Raw genomic sequence first — 21,025 nt, 5'->3', positions numbered from 1 at the left:
TTGCCACCTACCTTCATGTCGTCCAGGTTGGCTGGCAGGGCTCCCGGCTTGCCAGTCTGGGGGGTGCTGTTCTGACGTGTCAGTCCACCTGGTCCTGGAGGGCCTGATCCAGAGCCACCACTGGTGGTAGAGAGGCTGCGCACTGCAGGGGCCCCGCAGCCCCCCAGAGTCTCACCTGCTGGCCTGAGAAAGGAAAAGGTGGAAGTGAGCCAAGCCAGCATCACCACTGGCCCCTGCAGGCAGCAGCCTGAACCCCGGCTGCAGGTTTAGGATGGAGGACTGTGGGGCCCAGGCCCTGCAGGCAGACCAGGGAGGTCCTGTGTGGCACCCTCCAATGGGGCCCGGCCCTGGGGCATGGGTCTCACTTGGGCGGGGCGGGCAGGATGGTCTGGTAGCTGTAGTGCTGCTGCTGCTGGTTGAGGATCTGCAGCTGCAGAAAGAGCTGCTGCTGCTGCAGGATCTTGGCGTAGGAGGAGTCCATGGCAGGCGCCCCCTTGTCCTGCTTTTGGTCCGGAGGGATGTACTGATGGTACTTGAGCTTCTTCACCTTTGGCTTCAGCTCCTTGGCCTTCTTGCTGCGCTGCGACTTCTCGCTGGCAGACTTGGGTTGGCTTTGCTGAGGAAACAGGGGACACAGCGTTGGGGCTAGCTGGGACGGGGAGACACTGCTAAGAAAGCCCCACCTGCGCACCCTCCTCCTGTTCAACTGAGCCTCTTCAACCAACAGAGCTGCGTGGCCTGTAGGTAACCTCGATTGAACACACAGGCTCAGATGTTGCTGTGCCCCCAGGCAGAGGGTGACAAGAGGAGGCAAAACCACAGCTGGTCTGTGGAGCAAGGGCCATGCCAGAGGGGGCAGGTTAGCAACTCAGGAGGCTAAGGCCAGCCTCAGCAACTTAGCCAGGCCCCAACAACTGGAAAGACTCTGTCTCAAAATAAAAAATAAAAAAGGGCTAGGACGTGGTTCAGTGGTACAGCGCTCCTGGGTTCAGTCTGACAGATGGATGGAAGGGAGGGAGGAAAGAAGGAAGGAGAAACGGGCTCAGAGAAGTCACAGAGAGAAGCTCACAGAAGGACGTACAGTGACCATCTTGATCTAGCCAGGACCTGGATCATGACCCTGTTTATATCCCAGAAGCTCCCAGCTGGCACAGCCAGAGATCCACAAGGGTCAGTGGATAGAGGCTGACCAAGAAGGGCCAGCAGGTCATGCTTGGAAGGCCTGTCCTTAGAGCAGGGAAGGCAGAGATGGAGGACAGCAAGAGTAAGCAGGGGAGAGCTGAAGGGTGTGGGGAGCCAGGAAGTGTCTGAGCAGAGGGCAACAGCAGGGTCAAGACCAAGCAGGAGCAGCTGAGGTCTCAACCAAGGTGGCAATGTAACACAAAAGGTTGGGTGGAGGTGATCCACTAAGGCATGAACACAGAACATGAACGTGTGTGGGTGAGGAGCCAGGGCTGGGAGGAGGAGAGCACAGAGGGACCACTCATATGCAAATGTGTGGTGGTCAAACGAAGACCACAGGGTGTCTTGAGGAGCAAGCTTAAGAGAAGAGCTGGGGGTGGGAGTGGGGGGGCTGTGACATCAGCAAGGGTAAGAAAGAGAGCAGAGGTTTGAGAGGGCTCTGACAGGCGTCAGCTGAAGCTGGGAGGAGAGGTGGCTGACTGCTCCTTCAGCCTGGGGTAGAAGCTGGAGCGCAGGCCACAGGAGCTGGGGGACAGCCTCCAGAGGTGACACACAGCCATGCACCAAAAAAGGCAGGACTGGGGGTATCTCCCTGGGAGGCAGGCAGCCTCCAGGGCCAAGCCAGGGCTCAACAAAAGCCTAAGAATGAAGACAAGGTAGCCTCCAGGATGTGTTGGCCTCTCCTGAGACTTGTGGCCAGGGGAGCTGCAGGTGGCTAGGGGTGGTCAAGCCAGGCGCAGGGTCTGTGGTGAGGATGGAGCCTAGAGAAGAGCAAAGGACAGGACAGAAAGCAGGAGAGGAAAGCAAGTTGGGGGTAGAGCCCCCTAAATCCTGGAAGTCGGGGGGTTCTGCAGGGCTGCAGGACCCAGGGTGGCCCTCCCTACTGCCGAGTTTACAGGAGGCTTCTGTGCATGCAAGGCCAGCAGTGTCCTCCACCCTCCCTCCTTCCCTCAGGTCAGGTCTTGGAAAAAGAAAACCAACAGCAACAGGGCCAGCCACAGGCCTGTCCTGAAGCACAGGGCTCTCTGATGCCACAGGCACTGCGGAGTGAGGAGGTAGAGTGTGGGTGCCTCTTCATGGATGAGAGTGGGAACAAGAGCCGAGGAGCCGGCCCGGCTAGCACACTGTGGTTTACAGTGGCCTGTCCCCCACCCCCCACTCAGGCTGGAGGGGAAGCCCACTGTGTTAGAGGATGGACATTTACCTGTGGTGCTTAGAACTGGGTCTCGGGAGGTGATTAGGGTTAGACAAGGTCATCTGGGTGGGTTCCTGACTAGACCCTGGTGACTTCGTCAAGAAACACCAGGACACATGTGTGCGCTCTCATCTCTCACCATGCAATGCCCTGACTGCCCTGGGACTCTGCCAGCACCAAGGCCAACACCAAATGGCCTTAGACCTTCCAGTACCTGAGCTAAAATAAACCTCTCCTCTTTATGACGTAGCCAGTCTGCAGCAAAGGCCGTGCTCACCAGCACTGCGCCTCCAAGCAGCACCATAGGTGAGAGACCCGGAGGGTACGTCCAGACTCCCTCAGGCACCTTGGTAGAGGACATGTGCTCCACCCCTGCAGCTGTCCCCATAGCTGGAATGAGGTCACCACAGGGCTCTGAGGGGCATGGGGAAGGGGATGGTACAACTGCTAGCATAACTGTACCTTAATGAGCGTGGGAGTGGACTTGGCAGTGGGGACAGCAGTTCCATTGGTGAGGCTGGGGGGCAGCAGAGGCGGGGGAGGCAGAGGAGGCTGCTCTGACAAGAAAAGCGTTTCTCCAGAATCCGGGCCCATAGGGAGTTGAGAAAGAACCTGAAAGAGGAGGGGAAGTGAGGACATCAGCACCTCCAGGTAAAGCGTGCCCAGCCCACCTTGCCAGCAATGGGGGTGGCAGCCACCTCCTCAGACACCATCGTGGCCAAAGGGCAAATGATGGGCCAAGACCAGGGGAAAAAGAACAAGCGTGACCAGCCTGGTGGGGTGGTGGCGTCTTGCTGAACCAAGTGCACTGGGGCCAGGAGGCACTGAGAAGGAGTGATTTTGGGGGGGGGGGGGGGCAGGGAGGTTGTGCGTCTACAGGAAAGATGGCCTGCCCCGCTGGCCCTCTCTAGGGCCCAAGGTTGCTCAGGCTGCCAGAGTTGGAGGGCCACTGTCAACACCTCCCTCCTCACCACTGGAAACCCAAGCAACGAGTGCCCAGACTACCAGGCAACACCCTTTGGCTCCCCTGTGTCAGAGCAGGAGCCACCTATGTGGCCTAGGGGACAGCTTACACTACACAGCCCCCAGAAGTGTGGGGAAGCAGCAGTATCTGGGAGTGGGCAAGCTTACCTGAGTGGGGGACATGGAAGTGGCACTGGGCAGTGGTTCGCTGACTCGGGCCTCCAGGGGTGATGGCACTGACCCTTGGGACTCATGGCTGGCAGGCTGCTCAGGGGATAAGGCGTCACTGCTGTCCTCATCAAAGGAAGAGCTGTCTGCTACTTTCGGGTAATTCACCTGGCCCACTGAAACCAAAGCCAGAGTCAGATTCCACTGTGGTCCCCACAATAGCTGGACAGAAAGAAAGGCTGTCCCAGCAGAGGGCCTGACCCTTCACCCATGATGCAGACAAACAAAGGGAGACTGGCATCACTCTGCCTTCTTTGGTGCAAGAGAGCGTGAGGAAGGTCAGGGCCAGGAGTCTGAAACAGACTGGCAAAGGCTTCTGAGGCCCTTGTGGTACTTCCTTGGGCTGAAGGAAGCCTTAATTTTGAGTCTCTTGCTTGTAACTGTACCCTGTGTTCAGTTTTCAAAGTCAAACCCTTTGCTCATCCCTCCAGCCTGCTCCACCCTGGAAGATGCAGGCTGCCTCCTGGCCTCATCCACATCCCATTGTGGGGTGTACTTTACCCTATCCTACGGCCACACAGTTCTGCTCCCCATGATCATAGCATACAATGAGGCCCTGTGTCTGTCAGTGCGGGGCCACAGAGTTCAAGCGACAGCCTTCTCAGGGCTGACTCAACTCCCCAAAGGCCAAACAAATACAGGGAGCTCGGCTCTGAAGTCAGAGTGGAGGGCATCCTAGGTGGGCAAGCACCTGCAGTGAAAGAGGATCAGCAGAAGTAGGGTGGCCCCTTTAGAGGTCAGTGACCCTCAGAGACCCAGCGTCTGGCAGCAAAGGTAGCAAAAGAAACATGCTGTTGCCCATAACTGCCCTGGCTGGACCCAGGACCACATAGCACCACAGTGTATACATGTCATCTCAGAGCTGCTGGGAAGTGGGGAAGGACAGCTCCGCATGGCGCTCCTGATCCACAAGGCCCAGCGTGGGTATCTCAGACCACAAGAGGAAGGAAAGAGGGGGACAGAGGCAAGGAGGGTATTTCAAGCGTCATGTCACAACTACCACCTCAATGCGGTTGTGGGAAGAGGTGCGTGGCAGGTCAAACTCGTCAGCTGCCCACACAGGAGGAACTAAGGCGTGGAGAAAGCAGGGTGTGGGGCCTGTCAGGCCTTGGGAGATGTGCTATGGTGGGAAGACCTCAGATGAGGAAGAGGAACAAGCCTCGATGGCTCAGGCTGGGTTTGTCTGGGCGTGAGGCTCCCAGCAACCTCTTCCTCTCCAGGGCCACGGACTGAGGCTCTCTCCTACCCTGGACCTGGGAGGACACAGCTGAGTTGCTCCTTGCTGGCCAACTACAGTAATGGGCCAGGAGAGCAATGCCCAGAGGGCGGGAGCTTGCCGACCACCTGCGCATTGCACCAGTCATACATTTAGACTTTCACAAGCTCTCACTTCCAGGGTGGAGATCTGCTGTGGGGCAGCAGCTGCATGGAGTCTAGCATGTGGCTATGGTGACCTGGCCCAGATAATCTGCAACTCCCATGGGACTAGTGCAACTGGAGGAAGCTGCAGGGATGCTGGGGAGGAGCAAGGCTTCGGCAGGCCAGAGCCAGGCCAGACTCTGTTGTCCTCTCTCCTGGGCCAGGCAGGCACTGGGGGCAGAGTCAGGGTCCCTGACCTCTGAAGGCTTGCTTCAGCAGCCTGGAGTGGAGCAGATGCTGTGCTGAGGAAGTGCAGAAGCCAAGGACATGCTGGGGAGAGCCCCGGGAAGACTTCCTGGAGGAGTGGGCTTGGCGTGAATGCTAACGACCCCTGTGGGTGGCCTTCCAAAGGAAAGGCATGTGAAGGTGCGCGTGGAGGGGGACCACAGCCTCCTCTTAGCAGGCCTCCTCTCCTGTCCTCAGCCCTGCTTCTCCTACCAGAACCAAACCTCTACCTGGATGCAGGGTTCAATTTCCTCCCCTTGTTCCCCTGGAACTGCTGCCTCAGCTCCTCAGCCTCTCCTGCACCTGCTTCCTCTCAGTCCATATACCTGCTCCAGACTCCCAGCTCAACCTGGCACCTCCCTCTCAGGCATGAGCCCATGAACAAGACACACAGCTGCTGTTGCCACCTCCTTGCCTCCTGTCCCCTCAACAATCCAACCTGGCTTTTCTGGCAAATGCTTCCTTGTCTCAAATCATCGATGAGCCCCTCCCTGCCAGACTCCTAAGCCAGCTGTGCTCCACCAGGCCTCCAGGCTACTGTCTGACTGTCACTCTGCCCAAGATGTCCCTCTGGACCTCCTCCTTTAGGCAATCTCTTGTTCAAGTTCCAGGCTGAGTGCAAATGTGCTATCTTGTGTATGTGTGTGTGGGGTGCTTCCCCAGTCATTGTCACTGTCCCCCTCCCTGAAAGCTGTCCTCTGCCAGTCCCACTGCACGGAGTGCACACATCCACTAGCTGCCAAGTGGTCTGCAGTGAGCATCACCACTACCAACAGCAGCCACCACTTTGTGGGCCTCTCCAGGCACCAAGGACCATGATGGGCCCTGTCTGTCACTGCGTGGGATCGTGCCAACAACTCCACTAGGCAAGTGATGCAGCTGCCCCACAGGGCCATAGCCCTTCTACTATGCTGAGCTGGCATAAGAAATCACTTATTTATACACTGGTCTTCTCATGTCAAGACTGGATTTTCTAAAAGCACAAATCCTACCACATCCATCTCCACAGTCTCAAGACTGCTCAGGCCGGGCATGTTGCTGAGTCTGGGCTGCGAAGTCCAGAACCGGCCTGGCCACCCAGAAGCCTGCAACCAGGGACTCTGAGGTGCCTGAAGAGGAAAATATTGAGATGAGGGAGGAAACATGCAGGGGGAAAAAAAAAAAAATCAGTGAACTCTAAGGGCTCCTATGTCAAATGGAGAAAGGAGTATCAGGTCCAGGTGGGCCAGCATGGCAGCTGCCACTGCCACAAAGTTCAAGTAGACTGGAAAGACCACCCACCTCCAGAGAGGCAGTGAGGGGGAAGTGGGAGAAGCTGCAGATCCACCTCTGTAAAATAAATTCTTGGGCAAGATTTGATGGGCGCTGGGAGGGTGGTGGGTCCAGAGGAGATAAGGACTCCAACCCCTCCCACCAGCCCTGCCCTGGGCCTCCCTTCCATCTGGCCACTCATCTGTATCCTTTACACCCTTCATAATAAACCAGTAAATGTAAGTACTTTTCCAAGTTCTTGAGATGTCCTAACCAATTATCAAGTTCCAAAAGCGGGGTCATGGGAACTGTGATTATAACCTGTCCATCAGAAGCACAGGTCACAATCTGGGTCTTCCAATTAGGACCTGAAGTAGGGGCAGTCTATGGAATTGAGCCCTTAACCTGTGGGACCTCATACCAGGATACAGTGTCAGGATGGAAGTGGATCACAGGCCACCTAGTTTGAGTCCACTAAGATGCCGGGTGTGATGAAGAGCAAGCCACCAGGACACCCTAACCAGAGGAGAGAGATGGCTCTTCCTTTCCCTATGCAGAGTCGAGCCTGCGCTCCTGACTGCGGCACCAAGGCACTGCACATCCTAGCCTCCGCCTAGACACCCTCTCTTCTAGCTTCTTCTCACCCCAGGGGCTGCTCTCCCTGCCTATCCTTTCCTCCCCTGTCCTGCCTCCTCCTAGTGGCACTTCCTGCTCTTCTTCTAACCCTGAGGAGCCTGTGTCCCCTCCAGTACAGCTTCTGCCTCTGCCCTGGGTAGGAGCTCTGTAGGGACAGAGGCTGGGCTTCCCTGTGAGACTGCAGTGCTAGAGCCCAGGACACTGCTTGGGTCCCTCAGTGCTTGTTAAATGAAATATCTGAGGAAAGGGCCAGACTCTGGGAAGAATTTTCACTAATAAAAATAATAAGGAACTAGGTACAGTGGCACCCACCTAGCCCCAGCTCCTTGGGAGGATGCGGCAAAAGGATCACAAGTTCTAGGCCTGTCTGGGCAACTTAATGAAACCCTATCTCAAAATTAAAAAAAGAAAGAAAGAAAACAAGCCATGGATATAGCTCAGTGGTAGGAGTACTTGACTAGCATGCATAAAGCTCTGGGTTAAAACCCAAGGACCATAAGAATATGAAGAATAAGGAGGGAGGAGGAGGAAGAGGAGGAGAAGGAGGAGGAGGAGGAGGAGGAGGAGAAGCAGCAGCTGGGGTGTAGTTCAATGGCAGAGTGTTTGCTTAGCATGCTTGAGACAGCGGATTCCATCCCCAACCCTGGAAGAGAAGGAAGAGGAAGGGAGAGTGAGAGGAGAGAAACAAAGAGGAGAGAAGAGGGGAGAAGAGAAGAAAACTCAACAGTAAGGTACAGGTTTCTAATTCCTGATCTCTCTACATGTTGATTCTGGCACTTACTAAATTATCATAGGACCGAAAAGGCCCCTGAGTTCACAGACACAAAGAGTGATGGGAAGCCTCTCTGTTACTTATCTTTGTTTGTGTGGTCCTAATCCCTGCGATACCTGACACCTGCTTCTTAGGCTCTCAGGCTCTGTGCCACCCCACCTGAGGCTACTCAGGAAGTCTGCAAGCAAGAGCCAAAAGCAGGACTCCGCCTCAGGCTCTCCCTTCCCTTGTGCATCCCTGCTGCGATCATGGCGCACATGGTGGCCTGCGCCTCCTCACCAATGATGGCTTCCTTCAGGCTGGACTCAACAGGCAGGATGTTCTTCTCCACCAGCTCCATGGGCCCAGGCCTCTGTGCAATCTTTTCATTGAGGTCATCGGCTAGTCTGGCTCTCTTCAGCTTTAGCTGCTTGGCCTGGAGGGAAGGCTCAGCCGAGGTCTCTGCCCACAGGAAAGAACAGGGTGTGGGAAGAGGAAGAGAATCCCTGGTTCTGCTTTGGAAGCCCCAGGGTGCAGGAGTGGAGACCACCAGAGCAGAAAGCATTATAAAGGCATGAAGGGTGGCATGGCTTCGAGTGTCACAAGGTCAACTATAACCAGGCCAGGCCAGGCCAACCCAGAGGACATTCTAAGGTGGAGCTAGAGACAAAGGGGCACAGATGATGCAAACATTTTGCTCTCCCTCAAACCTGGACCAGGGGGCATAGTATCTTTACCTGCAAAATATGGGATTCAGACTCGAAAAAGTCTTTCTGTCCCCCAAAATAGCCCCAAATAAACAAATAAAAAGTGAACATATTTATGCTGTTTCCAGAAAACTCGGGGAAACACATGGCTGGGCCAGGCAGGGCACAAGGAGCACACCCTCTTCAACTGCCCCGGTCACAGGTACTCAAGTAAGTGCCAGTGAGCAAAGCAATGAATGAAAAGAGAGAAGGCACATTCTAAAAACTGACTTTGGAGGACAGAGAGGGTCTTCCCTGGTAGAGAGAAGGATGGTGGGACAGAGGCCAAGCACCCTGACAGAACGTGACTGCTTCTTGGGTACATCCAAGAAGCCCGTGGCAGCCCCCACAGCACTACTGTCTGACTGTAGGAAGCCTCTGCCTGCCTCCTGCCAGTAGAGATGGGCAAGGGTAGAAGGCAGGCAGAAGAAAACACTAGCTGAGTGGGAACACAGCAAGGGAAAGGAGCATCTCCAACCCACACACCTTCCAAAATGTGCATCCTGACCAGCTCAGACCTCTCCGGCCGGGAACGAATCTTCCGTTTCAGATAGTCCTCTGTCTACAGAGAGAACACATCAAGAAACTCTCAGGTCCAGGTCATGAACTTACGGTGTGAACAGGACCACAAAGTAAGTCCTGGCCATAGTGACTGCTGGTGGCCACCTCTGCAGCCCCCACGACCTCTACTTGGTGACTGCAGGGTTCTGAAACACAAGGAGGCATGGGAGGCTCAGCAGCTTCCAACTGTGCCTGCCAGGAGCACCATTCTTTAAGACCACTGGTTTCAGAGGCTGGATTTTGTGATATACATATTAAAAAATTATTACTCATACTATCATAAAAGTAATATGTTCATCAAATAAAATTAAGAAACTAAAACAACAACAAAAACTTCTAAGCACCCACTGTTAGTATTTTGGGATGATTCTAGTCATTCTTTCATGCTGAAGATAAATTTGATTTTGTAGAGCTATAATCATACTGAATATAATTTTATGACCTGTTTCAAAAAACTCAGCATTCTGTGATCTCATGAGCACTTTCAACTCATTCTGAATGACTACCAAATCAATACTAATTTTGATACATGGTATCACAGCTCTAGTTCCTCAAAGTCCAATGTCTTCATTTCTGCATTTATTAGACCGGGTGAACTAAATCATTACCTCAACATCCACAGAGCCAACATGTGGGCTGACTTAGATCTGACTCCAGAGACTATGCTTTAACTTCCATACCAGCATTTTCAAACTACAGATTAAGACTGGTAGTGAGTCAGACCAGCATAAGACACGACAGGACCGGACAGGGTAGAATACAGTACAAAATATCAGGCACACTGTATGTATAGTAAGGGTTAAGGCTGGTCCTTGCCTTGCCCGTTTGCTGCCTTGGTGCTCTCCTGGGCCCATCCCGAGGGGCTGAGTTCTCCAAGGGATGGTTTAAGTGGCTCTGGGCTCTGGGTCTAGCACTAGCAGTGGTATTGCCTCAGCAGCTGCAGAGAATGAAAGAGCAGGAGTAGGGTTCTCCAACTATTCACAGACTCAGAGGAGGTGCATTTTGTAAGCCACCTCAAGCTCTGAATGGTAGCCCAGGTGGAGGTGAATGCCATACTAATTACAAAAATGTCTGCAGGACCTTCCAGGTTGGTGAACTCATGTAGGTGCTGGGAGGGCGACTCAGCCCCTTCCCACATACCTATGCATCTCTTCCAACAACAGTAAACGTATTAATAATACCAAATGGCTGAAGCCTGCCTACCTAGAAGCTATTTAGGACTGGGTTAAAAGGAACAAGGTTCCTGATGGGAAAGGAAAGAACCAGTTTGCCTTAGATGCAGAATGTAAAGACAAAGACTTGGCAGCTGATACCATGAAAAACACTCATGACCACTGGAGAGCATGAGTGGCTGAGCAACTGATGAAAAAGGAATCACTCACGAGAGGTGAACAGTGTATTAACCCCTCCCGCTGTGACCTGACACTGCTACAGCCACCAGACATGCCTCATAGCCACCACCCTGCACAAGAGCCACAGATGTGGTAAGGGTGCTACCACTTAAAGAATGCATGGAACCCTATAGCCGGACACAATGGCACACTCCTGTAATCCCAGCAGCTCAGGAGGCTGAGGCAGGAGGATCTCAAGTTCAAAGCCTGCCTCAGCAAAGGCAAGGCACAAAGCCACTCAGTGAGACCATGTCTCTAAGTAAAATACAAAATAGGACTGGGGGTGTGGCTCAGTGGTCAAGTGCCCCTGAGGTTCAATCCCTGGTACCAAAAAAAAAAAAATGCATGGAACACAGGCTGACAGTACTCAGCATCTTATTCAAATGCAAAAGTGGCAGGTTTCAAAGCTTTGAGTTGTTAGAACTTATTAAAGCAAGTTCTGCTGTAATCAATCCAATAGACTCATTTTTTAAATCTCAACTAAGATAATTTTTAGTATATGCTTAAATATAAAAGCAATTACTGTAATCTGGAAATCGTTTGTGAACAGATGCGCAAGATTATTGAATGAACAGGTTTACATGTATTAGGAAATAAAATTACTTTGCTAAAAAAAAAAAATTGGAATCCACAGAACAAGGTTTTCGTGAGCTTTGCAATACTAGATGGATAATGTGGCTAACCTCCCTTGGCTGCATCTAATGAAATAAGGGTAATAGCAAGGGGATATTGTGCGTGCTGTGATCCCAAGAGGCTGTGAGAGGAGGATCACAAATTTGAGGCCAGCCTGAACAATTCAGCAAGACCCTGTCTCAAAATAAAAGAGAAAAGGGCTGCATGCAGCTGAGTGGGGAAAAACAAAAGAGGACAACGGCATGTGATCCATGGAGCTGATGTGAAGACGAACAATAAATGGGTTTAACCTCACGTACAGAAGCGCTTGATAGGACAGCAGCCGTCCTAATCAGTGTGTGTCCACCCTACACAGAGCTGTTGGCTGGGGGCGGGGCGGGGGTGCACACAGGCAAACCTTCTGACCCTTTCTCCCCAGTGGACCTTCCACTGCTCCCACAAACAGTGCAGTTTGTTACTGCTTTGGTTCCCAACACCCACGACCTCATTCTTTCTATTCACTAAGAATTAATCACAATTTTCTAAGGTAAAAAATAGTTTTAATCTTAGGGGCAAATATTTTAGACTCTAAGAGAGGTGTGGTTCTCCCCATAGGAAGAAGGGTCTCTTTCCTTGACTTAATGTAAAAGAAAAAAGTAAAAGGAGTGGGATGGGAAGCACATTCTGGTGACTTCCTCATCTCTGCCCACACTGGGCAGGAGGATATTCCCCAGGGGCCGCTGGGGAACTGAAACTGAAGGGGACAGGGACACAAGTGAGGTGCTACAGCAGGAAACCTAGGCTCTGAGCCACCTGCTTCTGCTTTTCAAAGGGTGCAAATGGACACTGGCTGCTCTGGGGCAGGCAGAGACCAGGGAGGCTTCCTTGGGGCATCTGTCCTGCAAGGGTGGGGCAGTGCATCCTGGACATAGGAGGTTGTTCTGTGACTATACTGGTGTCTATCATCCATAAACAGCTCAAAACTAAAGATGGGAAAACTAGAGGTGTCCAGAGCCAGGTCAGGGAGGGAGGCCTGGGTGATCATCCCATACCCTCAGATACACTGAAGGAGAGCCTCACTCTGACCATATTCCATAGGACCACTGTAGGAAGCAGTGGGGGAGGGACAAAGTAGGAAAGCAGAAGCCTCTGGGTCGAGCTGTGAGGCAAGGGCTGACCCAAAGGAAATGTAACCAGCAATGCAACGAGCACCAACAACATGCTTTCAAGGTGCTAGGGAAGAAGGATGTCTTACCCTGGCCCGCTCCAAGCTCCTTCTCTGCTCATGAAACGCAGCTGGACTTTTCAAAGCTGTTGAAAGAAGAGCCAGAGAAGAATTACTTTTCGTGAAGCATCACATTAAGTACTACAGTTTTCAGTGGAGAGGGCATCTGACATTCAAGTTAATTTTAGCAGTGCCATAACACAGCTGGAGTAAAGAAGAAGCAATACCCGAGCAAGCAGGAGCCTTTATGGCTTAGCTATGGCCTGTTAAGGTTCCTTTATAATTCCTATCAGGAGCAGTCACTGCTACCTACACTTAGGCTCCATAATGTGCACAGCACCTACAGCCAAGCCCACCCGGGCCTCACCTCACTCTCAGGACCTACACAGGGCAGGGTGCATCTACATGCCAGGCCCACCTTCAGCCTCATCAGGAATCAATGAATGGACAAATGGTTTTAATGGACAGTTGAACCAAAAAGGTCTCTTCTCAGATGCTACTTCCTTCTTCACTTCAGCTGGCATTAGTAGTGCTGCTAAAGCTAATTTGAACATCATCCCTAAGGACTAAAGGAACTTCCCAGCAGTCACAAGGCTTACCCTTGTGAAGCACACACACCACCGGCAGCTGATAAGAAGGGTGTGGCTCTAACTCTATTCTGGGGACACCACCAAGTGGACCATAGCTCCCACCTCCAGCCCACACACTTAGGGGACAAGCCCAAACAAAGCCCCTCTACAAACACCTTGCTGTGAATGGAGGATCCGCCTCCTTTTGTCGAGAATTTTACTCGAAGGGGACAAATAATGATTTAAGACACTGCGGAAGAGGGCAAGGCCTGACTCACTTCAAGCAGGGAACGATGGCAATAAGAGAGAAATTTACAAGACTGTGGTCAGTTTCACTTCTGCTGACCTAGGATTTCTGAACAGCTGTGAAACTGTGCGCAGAGATAACTTTATAGGCTGTTGGCTGTGGTGGGAGTGCTGGGGTAATGAGACACTAAAAGTAGCAAGAGCACAGATAGGACCCCATCCTGCCTGGGCCTCTGTGCTTCCTCCCCTTCCTCCCCGGAGGTTGGGCCTCAGCAACAGCAGTCCCAGAAGAAAGCCTCAAATGTCCCAGCAGGATTTGTTTAAATTTTTAAAAAATATATATCTTAGGTAAAAAGAAACTAGTTTTCAAAGTTCCCCTAAGAGTCTTTTCTACCCTCTAACAGCAGGTGGAGCTCTAGGCCTAGCAAATAAATTTGGAAAAGCCAGCCCCATGGTTGCTTCCCCAACCACAGGTCAGGTTGCTCCCTGCCCAGGCTCTACTGAGTAAAGATGGAGCCCTAGTGTGCTGGAACCTGTGCTGTGTATGATGAACATGCGCACCTGGCCCTGAGAGCTCAGCACATGGACAGATTTGGTCAAGGAAATAACTTCCAGTATGTGCTGCCCCGTCCCAGATTCCTCCTCTGCCTCATTCTCCAGAGCACTCATCACAGTCTTTTTTGGTTTTTGGTACCAGGGAGATTGAACTCAGGCACTTGACTACTAAGCCACATCCTCAGCCCCATTTTGTATTTTATTTAGAGACAGGGTCTGACTGAGTTGCTCAGCACCTCGCTGATGCTGAGGCTGGCTTTGAACTAGCGACCTGTCTCAGCCTTCCAAGCCACAGGGATCACAGGCATGCGCCACCCCACCTGGCTCATCATGGTCTTATAGTAGTTTCACATATGTTCTTATTGTTTGTAACACTGTTACCATAAGCCCCACAGGAGCACAGCAGGGTTCTTTCTAATTTTTTCATTTCTCACAGAATCCACAGTACCTAGAATAGTAGGCTCTCAATGAGTTAAAGAATATTTTGTAAGGCCAGTGACAGAATACCAAGAGGAGTCTGCCGCACAGCTTGAAACTGTCATTAACAGGAGGAATTCTGACTCTCACCTCTGCTCAAAACTTCACAAAAGCCAGCCGCCATGGTGCATGCCTGTGATCCCAGTGGCTCAGGAGGCTGAGGCAGGAGAATCACAAGTTCAAAGCCAGCCTCAACAAAAGTGAGGCACTAAACTCAAGTGAGATACTGCCTCTAAATAAAACACAAAATATGCTGGGGATGTGGCTCGGTGGTTAAGCGCCCCTAGGTTCAATCTCTGGTACAAAAAAAAAAAGAAAAGCTTCACAAAGGTCCTGGAGAGCAAGTCATGGATGTTGTGTCAATCCTGGGTTCTACCAAATACGGCTGGTGTGACTGCTTTCTGGGCCTCATTTTCTCCTAGAGAGTAAGAATCTGCCCACTTCTCTAGGTTGGTTTCTTAACTTATTCAAAAAATAGAAAAGAGCTGGATACAGTGGTGCATGCCAATAACCCCAATGGCTCAGGAGGGCGAGGCAGCAGAATCAAAGCCAGCAATGGCAAGGCGCTGAGCAACTCAGTGAGACCCCGTCTCTAAATAAAATACAAAATAGGTCTGAGGATGTGGATCAGTGGTTGAGTGGACCCACGTTCAATCCCTAGTAAACGCTCTCCCCATCAAAAGAAAAAAAAAAGTAGAGAAGAAATAAATCTGCTTGATAGGGGTGGGGGCAAGGTGGTCAATTAGATATTCTAGTTAGATGTGGATCTGAACTCAGGCAATGTGAGGCCAGCTTGACCACGGTACTGAGCACAGGTAAAGAAAGATTCAGAAAGGGGGTTCAGCGACCCACCAGGGGATCCCAGGACTTTCAGGCATCAAAAGGCATAATTTAAAACTTGGGCTTACCATGGAGCACCCCTGACTGAGCCTGATATTAGGTGATGACTGAGAGGCGGGTGAGAAGCTGGAGGAACTCATTAGCTGGATAAGGTCTGGTCAGGAGAGCCAAAAATGAAGACCAAGAAAAGAATTCAAGATAATAATGAACAATTCTAAATGGTAGGCTGATTTTTATAATAACTTTATAATCTCATTTAATTCAACATTATGTGTGATGAATCCAACAGGATTTGAACTACAGCTCACTGTCAGACCATTCTTCAAGGGGTGGGCCTAACCCGGGTCCAGTTTTGTCTTTGCTTTCTCCCCCTGTCTAAATCTGACAACATTGGTTCCTCTCGGCCCCCACGCAGTCCAGCTCAGTGTGTGCTCCTCTTTCCCCATTTTTAATTCTTTCAGCATTTCAATAGCCACTTCTGCCAGATGGAAGGAAGAGGGAGCAAAGTCCCCCTCTTTCTGTGGGCTTTTCTCTAGCTATCTGACTAGGAGCTTCCCAGGTTCATCTGGAGAGACTGGAGCTGGGAGAGCAAGTGCTCCTGGCCCACTGGGTTTGAAACTGGGGGCAACTCCTGTGTGTGTCCAGCCAGCTCTGTTACAGCCACATTCCAAAGTGTGGCCTGGTGATGGAGATGTATGATGATCTGGGTAAAGCTCTGGGTTTCTTGACGTAGGAGCAAGTGACAAGGGCGAGTGAAAATCGCCCAAGTTTCCATCTAAGTAGAGTAAGGAAGGAGAGCAAAGCACAATAGGGTTTAAATTTTAGGGTTCTGCTAGGTGTGAAAAAATGAAAAGCCTCAACAGCCAACCCAGAACCATGTGTCCCACAGGAAGGGCTGCCTGCATCCATCTGGACTCCACACCTTCCTCCTCGCAGCCTCAACAGCTGTGCCCAGAAGAATGAGAATATCACTCATTCAAGACCTCATTCTCCCAGGAACCCCGAGACGTCAGTTCTGGAAAGGGAAGACGGATGCAAACACAGGGCTGTACACACTACACGTTTCTGGTGTCGGAAGGCAGTTCCTGGTTGCCTTTTCCTACCCTTGGTGGCTGGTTCCACTGGAGGCCTTGTACTGCTTTGTGCGAACAAAGAGAAATGTACAGCACATGCTAGAAGAAAAAAAAAAAACAAGCTCTCCACAGAAATCGAATGAACGGAAGTGGCCAAGAGGAGCACTCTTGATCATGATTCAGTTCTAGATGTGGGCCCAGTCACCAATTAATATTCTGGGCATCCTCCCCAGCCCCTGACATGTTTGCTGCCTTAACTGAGGTCCTTTGTGATTTAAAGAAATAAAAAGAAGGAAACTGACCATCTTCTTTTTCTTTCTTTTCTTCTTCTTCTTCTTTTTTTTTTGGTAGTACTGCAGATTAAACTGTGGGACACCCCTTTACCATTAAGCTACACGACTATAGCCCTTTTAATTTTTATTTTTATTTATTATTTTTTATTTTTTTAGTTGTAGTTGGACACCTTTATCCATATATTATTATTATTTTTTAATGTGGTGCTGAGGATCGAACCCAGGACCTCGCACATGTGAGGTGAGCACTGAACCACTGAGCCACAAACCCAGCCCTATTTATTTAATATATTTTTTAGACATTGATGGACCTTTATTTTTTATTCATTTATTTATATGTGGTGCTGAGAATCGAACCCAGTGCCTCACACTTGCTAGGCAAGCGCTCTACCACTAAGCTACAACCCCAGCCCCTTAATTTTTATTTTTAAATAGGGTCTTGCTAAGTTTCCCAGGCTGGCCTTGAATTTGTGGTCCTCCTGCCTCAGCCTCCTCAGTCACTGAGATTACACGCATGTGCTGGGCTTCCATTTTAGAATATATGGGCAACCGCTGCCAGGAGGGACTCAGTGCTGAGCTAAAAGGATGCCCACAAGGCTTCGTGCTCACAGAGTGGGCCCTGAGCCAGTCAGCCTTGACTTAACCTCATGTGAAGAGTAAGCAAGCAGGTCTTTAGGAACCAACCTATCAGCAAGTATAGGACATGAACTAATACTCCCCACTCCCCAGCTCTAGTTTTACTTAAACATGTAGGCAAGTAAGTTTCTTGTATCCACAAAGCAGCTCTGAGAATGGCTCTCATCAATGACAGCAATAAACCCTCCAGTCCCATTTCCTCATCATTGTCATTAAGGAATATGTATTAGGTATCCAGTTCTGAATGTTGTTCTATTAGGCACTGACAATCATAAAAACTAAGGTTCCCATCCTTGATAAAGTAACATGCCAAAAGCACACAAACAACTCCATATTCAGAGGAACTCAAAGCCGTGAACATCACAGTTAGCAAGGTCCTTAGAGTGCCACTGTGCAGAGAAGCCCAGCTCTTAGGCAGGCCACTGCAGAAGCAGGGAGCACATACACAGCACAGCAGCAGGGCTATGCAAGGGGGGACAACACCTAACTAACCAGGTGGGACACAGCCAACAAACAAGTGAGCAAGCACTGCACCAGCTGCTGAGGATAAGGATCCACCAAAGGCCCAACTCGTGGTCTGGTGGGGAAAAGACAAATGGTTGCGATGCAAGATGAAGTACACCAGTAGAGGTAATTAAAGATGCTATAAAGGATGAAGAGGCAAAATTCAACCTGAGAGAACAGTGCATGAACTGTCCAGGAAAACTTTATAGGAAGGTATGAAAGAACAGGTGAGTTCAAGGAACTACAGACCTTTGATATGGGTGGACCAAGAAGTTCCTGTGGAGATGATGTGGCTGGCTGGGGAGGCCGGGCTCAGTCCATGAAGAATACCATGTGCTACTGTAGGGACTTCTGCTTTTGAGAAGATGGAGTAGATGTACTGTTCTCCATTCTTCTCACTAAGCACAAGTAAAATCTCTGGATTTTATATATACATATTTTTAAAAAAGGAGATTCTGAAATGTAGGGAAAAGGCAAACTGACTAAGGAGGCTGGGACCCAAGGAATGACAAGGTGATGAGTTCCTTTCCGAATTTTCTTTTACCTCATATATCTCAGACTTGGAGCTGAAGAAGCCTGCAACTCAGAAATGCCTATGAGTACAGCTAAAAATGCCCCCAACAAAAGCCTGCTTTCTCTAACCAGGACCAGGAAAAGGGCAGCCAAATGGACAGAAAACTTTTAAGACACTAATTATTCTGCTTTAGTCAAACAACACAGCAAAGAAATGGTAGCTTCAATTCTATCCCAACTTGCCTCAATAGAGGCCAAGTTTGGAACCTAGATTTCCACCCTCAGAAGGTTGTATGATGTGCTTCAATACCGCTGATGAGGTGGGGTCAGAGAAGACCAAGTAGGAAACTGGGACTTTTATTCCCACCAGCTAGTAACTAACATCGCCCTCCCAGGGTGTAAGTCTAGACCTGGCCCTACTCCTCCATGCTGGGGTGATGACAGAGGAAGGCTGGGTAGCACAATCTGCGACCACACTGTTAGTGGAGACCATATGGGGAGAAGAAGTTCTCATCCCTAATGAGCAGCCACTCCCACACCACCAACACAAGTGTCAATGGCTGCCAAGAGGGACCCGGACTTCTACCTCTACTCAGTTGTAAGGAGGCAACACAGCCCCCTCTTATCCCCTGCCACAGCAATAACAGAGAAAACCAGCTGAAATAGAGGGAAATAAAATGCAGAGACTCCTATTACTAAAATGTCCGGGTTTTAATCAAAAACCACTCAACACACCAAGAACAGGAAGATTTCACAATGAAAAGGAAAAAAAAAAAAAAATCAAGAGATGCTGAAATCAAGATGAGAGATGCCAGAAATGCCTGACAAATTTTTTAAAGCAGCCATGATAAAATGCTTCAACGAACAATGAACACAGGTGAAACAAAAGAAAAAGTAGAAATCCTCAGCAAAGACCAGAAAATTTCAGCAAAGAAAGAGAAGACATAAAGACAAACAAATGGAAATTTTAGGACTAAAAAACATAATAATGTTGAAAACTCAGTGATGGACTCAACAGTAGAAGAAAGGTGACAAAAGGAAGAACAAGTGAACTAGAAGACAGAACAACAGAAACCACTCCATCTGAATGACAGAAAGAAAACAGACTGGGAAAACCAGAACAGAGCCCAGGGACCTGTGGACTCCACAAAAATCTAACATCATTATGTCAACAAAGTCCTGTTGAAGAGAGAAAAGAAGGCCATAAAAACCAAAAATTTTGGCTGAAAACTTTCCAAATTTGTCAAAAGACATAAACCTACAGGTTCAGCAAACTCAGTAAACCCGGAACAAGATAAACCCAAAGAAATTCATACTTTTTTAAAAACAAAACATCAAGTAGGAAACAAACTCATCCATTTCTGTCTATGCAGTTCTGATTATGTCACTCCCCAGGTTGATGTGGTGGCTAAACATTGATCTCAGGATAATTAATAATATTTGGACAACAGTGTTGCTGGACCAGGCATGGCGGCTCACATCTGTAATTCCAGTGACTCAGAAGGCTGAGTCAGGAGGATAACAAGTTTGAGACCAGCCTCAGCATCTTAACAAGGCCCTAAGCAACTTAGTGAGACCCTATCTCAAATTTTAAAAAGGGGGTACTGGGGATGTAGTTCAGTGATAAAGCACCCTTGGATTCAATCACCAGTATCAAAAAAAATAAAAATAAAAAAAGCAAAAACACATCTGGTAATCATCATACATTCATTTCGCCCCATGTCTGCACTCACACGGTACGCTTTCCCCACTTTCAACTTCAAGTATTCAAACCTAAAAAAAATACTGACAAGTTATATAAATCTGACCTAGACTCACTTGTTATCTTTTATCCTATTTGCTCTCCTCTCCTCTCCTGCCTCCACCCTTGCATACAAACACTTAATTTTTTTTCATTTATGAATTGCTTGAAATTAAGTTGCAGGTATCAATCACAGTATTTCACCTTTAATTCTTCAGTGTGCATTTCCTAAGAATAAGGAAATTTTCTTGCATATCTAAAATACTTTTATCATGTCTAAGGAAATTAACATTAATTCAATAATGTAATCTAATTTAAAGTCCCCTTATTTGAAATTTCTCAACTGCTCCCCAAAATTATCTCTTAAGGCTGCTTGGATTTTCCCCAATCCAAGACTTAATAAAGAATCTGACCCTAGGTACATGTATGAAGACACGAATGGCATGACTCTACTTTGTGTACAACCAGAGAAATGAAAATTGTGCTCCATTTGTGTACTCTGAATTGAAATGCATTCTGCTTTCATGTATAACAAATTAGAGCAAATAAATAAATAGAATCATTAAAAAAAAAATCTGCATGGGTTGTTGTTTCTTTAGTCACAATCCAGAGTAATACTCCTACATTTTTGGCAAGAAGACCACAGAGGTAACACATACTTCATTCATATCAGGAGAAACTGGATATGGGTGTATCAACAGTGATGGTGCTAAAAGTTTGAAAGGTGATACCAGGCCAATTATTCTGGAGGCTGAGGCAGTAGGACTGTGAATTTGAGGCCAGACTGGGCAACGTAGTAAGACTCCATCTCAAAAAACAAACAACAAAAACACCAACCCTTATTGTTGAGCACATGCATGCCTGTAATCCCAGCAGCTGGGGAAGCTGAGGCAGGATGATCTTAGCAAGGCCCTAAACAACTCAGTGAGACCCTGTCTCTTAAAAAAAAAAAAAAAAAAATCCAACCCTCAAGGTCACACAAGGTCTCTCCATCTTAAAGATAATATTTTCCCACTTTATAACAATATATAATCTGTAGAGTAACGTTTTTGTGCCATGTAAAAATCCTATTCCCTAATAATCTTCTACCTAATGGTCACAGAACCTACTGATGATCCTTGCCTGAATCATAAATTTTGTAACTGGAAATGCAAAACAGCCAGGAACTGCATTTTTACGAGATCACTCCACAA

General features: G+C 49.2%; 1 protein-coding gene across 2 annotated transcripts in view; it reads right to left on the bottom strand.

Annotated features, from left to right (window-relative positions):
- The window catches only part of Mrtfa (myocardin related transcription factor A), a 138,384-nt gene that overhangs the window by 7,987 nt on the left and 109,372 nt on the right, over positions 1 to 21,025 (bottom strand). For both annotated transcript variants that reach the window (XM_027927488.2, XM_027927543.2), the window contains 7 exons: positions 12,416 to 12,471; positions 9,083 to 9,158; positions 8,151 to 8,312; positions 3,509 to 3,684; positions 2,840 to 2,989; positions 366 to 616; positions 12 to 183 (listed from right to left, as the gene is read on the bottom strand). In XM_027927488.2, coding sequence (XP_027783289.2) covers positions 12 to 183; positions 366 to 616; positions 2,840 to 2,989; positions 3,509 to 3,684; positions 8,151 to 8,312; positions 9,083 to 9,158; positions 12,416 to 12,471 — 1,043 coding nt within the window. The remainder of the gene's footprint in view (positions 1 to 11; positions 184 to 365; positions 617 to 2,839; positions 2,990 to 3,508; positions 3,685 to 8,150; positions 8,313 to 9,082; positions 9,159 to 12,415; positions 12,472 to 21,025) is intronic.

The sequence above is a fragment of the Marmota flaviventris genome, chromosome 3, assembly GCF_047511675.1.
Source record: "Marmota flaviventris isolate mMarFla1 chromosome 3, mMarFla1.hap1, whole genome shotgun sequence".
Lineage (NCBI taxonomy): Eukaryota > Metazoa > Chordata > Mammalia > Rodentia > Sciuridae > Marmota > Marmota flaviventris.
The sequence above is the reverse complement of the archived record's forward strand: the minus strand, read 5'-3'. Positions and strand labels throughout refer to the sequence as shown.